Below are 8133 nucleotides of genomic sequence, written 5' to 3'. Positions count from 1 at the left end.
AGTTGTTTCAAATTTGAATTAGAAATGTGGTTATTATTGCACATTATTTAAAATATGGAAGTTTATAATGGGACATCATCCAAAATATGGAAGTTGTGTCAAATGAAAATTGCATATTACATTCTAGCGTTAAAATTTTATCAAATTGGCAGGACATGACGCACAATGAACCGTTGTGCGTAATAGTCCATCATTTTATTTATATAGTACACCATTGTTGATAGAATATCTGAACTTGTGAAATATTTTTACTCATATCATTTATATATACTGCATTCCACATTATTGGTTCCAATTTATTCTCCATTGCTATTAGACATCATGACAGGCTGTCCGCTATTTGTTTGAGTCGTGTTAATAAATCACGTGCTTCCGGTCTCTTGTCTGGCTCCGCCGCCCAGCAATCCGTGATAAAGTCTCGTATTTCCTGAACGGGTGGATATTTCTCACTAAATAAGGGGCGTGCCCCTCCCACCACATGTTCCTGTTGAAAAACAAATTAATATATTGAATGATCAAAATATAACATTGGTGAAAGTATTTATAAATACACTGTACATGAATTGTAGAATGGAGAACGCTTATAACTGACAGTTGTATTTAGTTACAGACATTTGTTGCATGTACATAGTTGCTCATCACATATACATAGTTACTCGTCACATATTTACATAATTACCCGTCAGGTTTACATAGTTACTCATCACGTACACATAGTTACTCGTCACACATATACATAGTTACTCATCACATATACATAGTTACCCGTCACGTTTACATAGTTACTCATCACGTTTACATAGTCACTCGTCACGTATACATTCACTCGTCACGTATACATAGTCACTCATCACATATACATAGTCATTCGTCACGTATACATAGTCACTCGTCACGTATACATAGTTACTCGTTACACATACACGTAGTTAACGCTTAAGGTGACACTTGACTCCTGTTTGTAAGATCACCTATCCAAAAGACCCGCGATTTTCACTTCCAATGCTGGGCGCTTGGCAAAGGAAGAATCACCACTTGCGTCCTATATTAAACATCTTGTGTGTGATGTGGCATGGTGATTGAGCTATAGGTTACTAAGTCTTATTGCTGCGATCACTAAATAAGCAAAGATACCAACATACAGTGAGGTTAATCGGTATTCAAACCAGAACTAATTGCTTGTGTATTATCTGCTCTGGTACACGTCACCTTACTACGTTACTCTTCATATTCAAATAAAACTTACTTCATGATAAGATTCAGTTTCTAAACTATTTTCCTTCATTGATTGATTGATTTTACGCTGTTTGGGAATATTCCAGCCATTTTACGGTGGTTACCTAACTTGACGGGTACATCCAAACTTATATTCTGCGATATAAAAAAAAAGTTGATTTTGAACTTTAAAAAACCTACAAAATCTACATTAATTTTGTCCATTACTAAATAAAACACAGGTCAATCTTTGGTGACACTTATTATTATTAAAATTTATTGATTAGGATTGAAATTCACCCATGGAAGTCTAAAAAGGTTTGTATATTTTGTATAGTCGAGTTCGATCTGCTACCCTAATCCTTCCACGAAGCAAATATTCAAAGCTAGGAAGGCATTATTAGATTCTGCACTGTCTCCTGTGTGTATAGTCTTAGATTCTGATACAGTAATTATCATACAGCTTATACTATACCTTAACGTTCAGCACGCTTTTGATGACGTCAGCATACATCTCCTCACTAAAAACCTTTCTACCGTACCACATTTCCCAAATCATGATAGCGAGGCTGAAGATGTCCGCTGATTTATCGTATATCCGCCCCTGAAATACTTCTGGAGCCATGGCAACAGGAGTTCCTATGATAGTACCAGTTAGGAGATTTTGCGGTTTAGATAACCCAATGTCTGCTATCTTTGCAATGTTGTCTTTAACCTTCAATTAATGTAGAGAAGCATTCATAAGTCAAGGGAAGTAATTCCGAAATCATAAGGAAATATGATATACTTTTTAAACAATCAGTTTGAACAGGAGGATACTTCCATTTCATATGGCTACTTTCATTTAATATTGATATGGTTCTTGTATGAATGATTTAACCTATAAGAAGTTAATTGTGTTTGGTTACCAAAACATTTGTCAGTTTCAGGTCTCTGTGCACAAACCCACTGTCGTGAAGGAAGACTAAACCGTTCAACACGCCTTTCAACATGTTTAAGAAGAACATCCACGAATCCAAAAACTCCTGACTTTTTCTTTCACTCTCTTTGAATAAATGACACGTTTTTCGGCGGTCTGTGTTGCACTTGCACAACTTTATGGGATGTTTGTAACAGAGGATTAGGTCTTCCAATGAACAGTCACATAATTCCATAAACACATTCAGATGGCTTGATCCATGTTGGTTCCTGTCGATGGAGACGCCATAACAGAAGACGATGTTTTGATGTTGGAATTTTCTGTATTCAAAATAAGAGTCTTGTGTAATCGCAATACAGTCAAAATGGTGAAAATAACATATCTATGCTCTTACATCATTTTAACAAATTTGAAAAATAATTCGTAGCTATTGGATGGATTTCTAGAAGCAAAGTTTAGGTCTATACTACCAGAGTATGACAACCCTATTCGGTCTTAATTTTAATCTATACTACATGTTTGAATACTATCTCGCCACAAATCAAGATTTTGCTAATGGATGTATTCCAACTTCAAACTTCACTGCACACATAGTTTCACGGAACCCATGATTGAAAAACTTATATTTTGACAATTAGTGTTTTACAAAGCTTATTTCCTTGCTTTCTAATTTTATGAAACAATACACAACTATTGTAGCCCCACTATAACCGCAATGGAACTTGATTTGAAGAATAAAACTATCAGAAGATTTGTATATGTTGTTCTGGAGAGGTACATATAGCCTTTTAAAGATTCTCTTTAAAGAAAGCAATCCTCTACTTTAGCCCAAAATGACTATCTGGAGAGTACGTACACTATTCTATGAAGCTTTCACTCAATTTTCATCATTTCCGAATCTGTAGAAACTAGATTTTTTTTAAACCGATAATTCTCTACGTCTTATATGTTCTTATATAATCTTATTAGGCAGTTTAGCAACCATTCTCATACGTTTTACCTTAAATTCTCAACTTCTGTAAGCTGCAAGTACATATCTTTATGTAAGTTTGACGTCATTTTCTTTACTGCACATTTTATTGTTCTGTTTCCAAATTCTGCATCACATGACAGAACTGTAGAATATGAACCACTTCCGATTTCCTCATATTCTTTAAGGATGCGTGGTTGGCAATCCGACAGATGTGTCATTTTAGCATAAAGCAGTTCCCCAATGATATCCTTACACCTCTTCTCTATCGGCGAGTACTCCTGTCTGACAGTTCGTGAATCTCTATTTTCCTTTACTATGTTTTCTATAAGCTGTTCGTCTGCTTCGATTTGTTTGGGAATAATTTCATCACAGACCTGTGTTATGCTGGACATGAAATTCCTTAAGTATGTTTGCTGTAGACCACTGAACACTAGGTCTGTATTATAAGCTTTCAGTTCATCCTCGGCCCATTTTAGAACGTATGTTTCTTTGTTTTCTCTGTAATTTTTAATCTTCCTTTTCTCCTCTATGACGTCTTTAATGAGCATGCCTACAGCCACTGGGAGTGCTAAAACGCTAGCTCCGATCACCAACGGCAGCCAGAGGGGCGCAAACGCCACCAATGCAATTCGTTCCTGAAGCGGGAAAATTGTGGCAGATTTTGTGGCATCAAAATCAGAGGATGTCTCGGGTGCCTGTGGGACGTTGCCATCAGCAATAGGGGGTTGTATGCCCTGAATGATCAGGTCTATCTCTGTGTAGCTCCCCTTGATCAGCTTACACTCTTGCATGAAAAGATCAAAGAGCTGAGAGGAAGTTTCGGCAATGTCGTTTTCCTGACACCAGCGGGCGACCTCGCAGTTGATTTTATCCAGGATCATTTGTTTTGCTTTGTATCTTATGAGATCCAAATCGTTGTCATTTGGTAGTTCATCTACAGAATTGATACAGAATGGAGGATTAAAAAATTCCAAACATTACACTGATTTGTTTACATGCGCAGTGTGTAGAAACATTCACGATCATTATTTTCACTTTCAGAAATGCATATACAGTACAACTAAGAAAGGATGGCATACTGCAACTCCGAACTCTAGTTAAACACAAGCGTAAACTACGAACACATACTTCTTTCACTATCTCTTAATATTGATCGTACATTGTTTAACGTCCCTCTTGAGAATCTCTCATTTGGTGACGTCACCTTTGCCGGTGAATGGCTGCAAAATTTAGGATATGCTCAGTGATTATGGCCTTTGAGCTGGGAGGGATCTTTATCGTGCCACACCTGCTGTGACACGGGACCTCAGTTTTTGCGTTCTCATCCGAAGGACCGCCCCATTTAGTCGCCTATTACGACAAGCAAGAGGTACTGAGAACATATTCTAACTCGGATCCTCATGGGGTCTATCTATCGGTCATGTTTTCACATATTGCAGAAAATATATACCAGAAGCATATAATACATACAACTGTATAGGTAGCGTCCCCTACTTATGTCACGTTTTCTTTTCATCGATCAGAATATTTATCATTTATACTTGAGGAATACTGCGGAAAGTGTTTCAAGGCTCTAAAATAGAACTCGTTATATAACGTGTCTAGTAACCGCTGTTGCCCGTGATATTGTGAGTAAAGTGTTAAGGACAATTTACATTTGGCGACTGCGAAAGTTGGATGTATAAAAGACAATGATATCAGGAAGATGTAGCACCTAGCTTCTTCTCAGTCTCTTACATTGTTATCACCTCACTGTCGTTCTTACCAATATGCCATCGGAACATTCTATTTTTGGTTTCCTGACTGATCAGATGTTCTGTCAAGTTCTTTGCTATATGTTTGCATTTTAATTCTGCTGCTGATTCCATTCTCATTTTTACCTAAAATTAAAAGTTATTTTGATTATTGGTTTCCAGAATTGGATAAAAGTCCAATATCTTTAACCACCCATATACATGCCTTTCCCCCCTAATTATACATGTATTTTGGTTTTTCGACCAAAACAAATACTATTAGCTAGCACTTACGTCCTCGGTTTCTTCTTTCAGAGTCCTGAGTCTTCTTTCCACCTCATTTTTCATCTGGTCTTTCTCCTCCTGATTCTTTCTTGTGGCGTTTATTCTGGCAACCACTTTAACGAGAAGTCTGTCCAGGAAAGCTTGCAGCCAGCTGGAAGAAAATAAGACGTTCTACACATGATTAAGGTTACTGCTGTTAGGGAAATATAATGACACTCATTATATTTACAGTGCTATTCAATTTTCATGGATGTTGAGGGTCATCCTAGTGAAAAAAGGTGGAGATAACAAACAATGATCAATCTCATAACTCCTATAAGGTATGCAAAATAAAGAGTTGGGCAAACATGGACTCCTGGATATACCAGAGGTGGGATCAGGTGTCTATGAGGGAGCTGACTTTAACGAGACTGTTGAAACCCCTGTAACATAAACTTATTTGTCAGTAGCCTGCCTCAAGTTAAAAACTGATCATATGCAGAACAAGGTCTTGTGTATCAAATCAGATGAGAAACATAAACACCAATTGCAGATGATACTATAATTATATTGCTACATAAATATAGGAAGTTGACGATGGAGAAATGAAACCACCCCGTTTGTCATAAAGTTGAGTTAGTAAATACAAAATTATATACATGCATAATACATATAGATTCTTACGTGATATTTTAGAAAGAAAACATGATTAAAATCGTGAAAGCAAATGAATGCAAATTTGGACTTTTCCCAATAAATAATGTCGAAGAGAAAAAAATATTGAGAATTATTCTAACATGTAAGCATTTAAGCTGGTAATCGAATTTCGATATTAGGCCTAGAAACATCCGACAAAATAAATGACACATGTATGCATATCAAATTTAGCAAAGCATTGCAATGGAATATATGAAAATGCGTAGGCTTCATAAAATTTTATACAAAGAATTCTCCCAAAAGGGAAGATGGAAATATGACGCAACAGATGCTAGTCAAGTGAAACCGTGCGGAAAACTGTTAACATGTATATACCGAACATTGTTATAACGTCATGATAACGAGACCTTTGCTAATTATATACAAAACAGTGATATTTACGTCACAATAACGAAACCTTTAATGCCCATGTCAAAAAACTAAAGATAATGAACATTTTATAATCCTACTAAGAATATAAAATTAAGACTAGCTCAAACACGGACCCTGTAAATATATATCAGAGGTGGAATCGGGTGCTTAGGAGGAGTATGTATGTCCATTAATCGGTTACATCCGCCGTGAGCCATATAGGTTGATCAGGTACACAGAATAATCCAGTCAAAATCAGTATGTAAAGAACGGCCTAACAACTGGTTCAACCGAATGACAGATTTACAAATATGATCATAATAACAACAATTTTTAAAATTAGCAAATTTATACAAACGAGACAACATTACTGAAATTTCTGTAACATCAACTTATTAGTAGACTGAATAGGTTTTTAAATTGATCATGCATAGAACATGCTCTAGCGCATTGGATCAGATGAGAGATTATGTGATGATGGAATATTGCTACATAAATATGGGAAGTTGACGAAGAAGCTTAAGCCCGATTGTTGAGTTGCTAGTTTGCTTTTTAAAAGTTTCTATATACTGAGCATCGCTATAATGCCATAATAACAAGACTTATAAAAGATGTGAAAGATCTTACTTTACATGTCTGCTGACTCTTCGCTCCAGGCTGGCGCTGATTAACTGATCAATACCAGAAAGAAGGGATTTGAATTTTTCTGTGTAACCAAGTCCAGCTTTGCTTCGTCTGATATCCTTTAAAAAACAGACCATTTACACTAGACTTGTAATAGACTTCATTTGAAGCCATGTTATCAATATATAGCATTCTAAAGAGCAATTTTATCCAAATAACTGATCTCAAAATTGGATTAAAACTATTGCATTCAGATGCAACTTTAAACATTACTTCCAAATTTAAGATAAATTTACTCTATCAGAACTTTCTCGTTAACATTAAGAGATCTGCTTTTGCTGCGTCGATGCTTTTCTTTCTTTTATAGATGAAAAATCAATCATCGTCGGCCATTAGTCGTGTCATGTTAAAATTTTCTTAATCTAGTAGGCCTTCCGCTTACCTCGGTGGTGGACATCTTGAACATCTGCCTTGTGATGTCCATGTCTCGTCTAGTTGGCCAGTGAGCTTTAATCTTCTTTGTTATGTCCTCCCAAACTCCTCTTTCTTCATTTGGAGGAACTTGGTCCCACTTGTTGCAGACAAAGATGGCGCTCTCGGGATCAAATTGCTGCAGACGACCTTTCTTTTCGAATTCCTTTTGTTCTTCAAATATTCTCACAAGCTGTGAATATGAGAGAATGTGTACACTACATTTGTAGTATCTTGATTTAAAAGAAAATGGGAAGAAAGTGTACTCTCCATTCCATGGCAAGGCGGTAATTATCATGCAAGGTTATCTATCAATCGACATGTAGCAATGAAGTATTGTAATTTAACACAGTAATTATTTCAGCATTTACATAAATGTAATAGATTGATTTTCTGCATAATTGACCCTCTCCTTTCTTCAGAGTTGTAATACATGTAATTATCTCATTTACTTTGAAATCCATTCACAAGCCTACAAATATTCAAGTTGATCAGGGTCATTTGATTGATTGATTTAATATTGTTTAACGTCCCCCTCTCGAATCTTTCACTCATATAGGGACGTCACCATTGCCGGTGAAGGGCTGTAAAATTTAGGCCTATGCTCGGCGCTTATGGCCTTTGAGCAGGGACGGATTTTTATCGTGCCACACCTGCTGTGACACGGGGCCTCGGTTTTTGTGGTCTCATCCGAAAGACCGTCCCATGTAGACGCCTCTAACGACAAGCAAGGGGTACTGAGGACTTATTCTAACCCGGATCCCCACGGGACACGGTCATTTGATGTCAAATGCTTTCATACACACATCTGCAATGAGGAATCTCTCTGGCACGGTTGACGGTCATTGTCATGTTTGTGCATGATA

At 36.7% G+C, this 8133-nt stretch overlaps 1 protein-coding gene across 3 annotated transcripts in view; it reads right to left on the bottom strand.

Moving 5' to 3' along the window:
- Nucleotides 1-230: 230 nt before the first annotated feature.
- The window catches only part of LOC125665478 (uncharacterized), a 27834-nt gene continuing 19931 nt past the window's right edge, over nt 231-8133 (bottom strand). For 2 of the 3 annotated variants that reach the window (XM_056152240.1, XM_056152241.1), the window contains 8 exons: nt 7239-7460; nt 6800-6915; nt 5135-5276; nt 4873-4987; nt 3135-4041; nt 2124-2454; nt 1691-1930; nt 231-484 (listed from right to left, as the gene is read on the bottom strand). In XM_056152240.1, the coding sequence (XP_056008215.1) occupies nt 320-484; nt 1691-1930; nt 2124-2454; nt 3135-4041; nt 4873-4987; nt 5135-5276; nt 6800-6915; nt 7239-7460 (2238 nt within the window). In that variant the 3' untranslated portion in view covers nt 231-319. Of the gene's footprint in view, nt 485-961; nt 1117-1690; nt 1931-2123; nt 2455-3134; nt 4042-4872; nt 4988-5134; nt 5277-6799; nt 6916-7238; nt 7461-8133 lie in introns of those variants that run through there. The other variant, XM_056152242.1, reaches the window with a different exon arrangement.

This window comes from Ostrea edulis, chromosome 10 (genome assembly GCF_947568905.1).
Source record: "Ostrea edulis chromosome 10, xbOstEdul1.1, whole genome shotgun sequence".
Lineage (NCBI taxonomy): Eukaryota > Metazoa > Mollusca > Bivalvia > Ostreida > Ostreidae > Ostrea > Ostrea edulis.
This window is presented reverse-complemented; position numbering and strand designations above follow the sequence as displayed.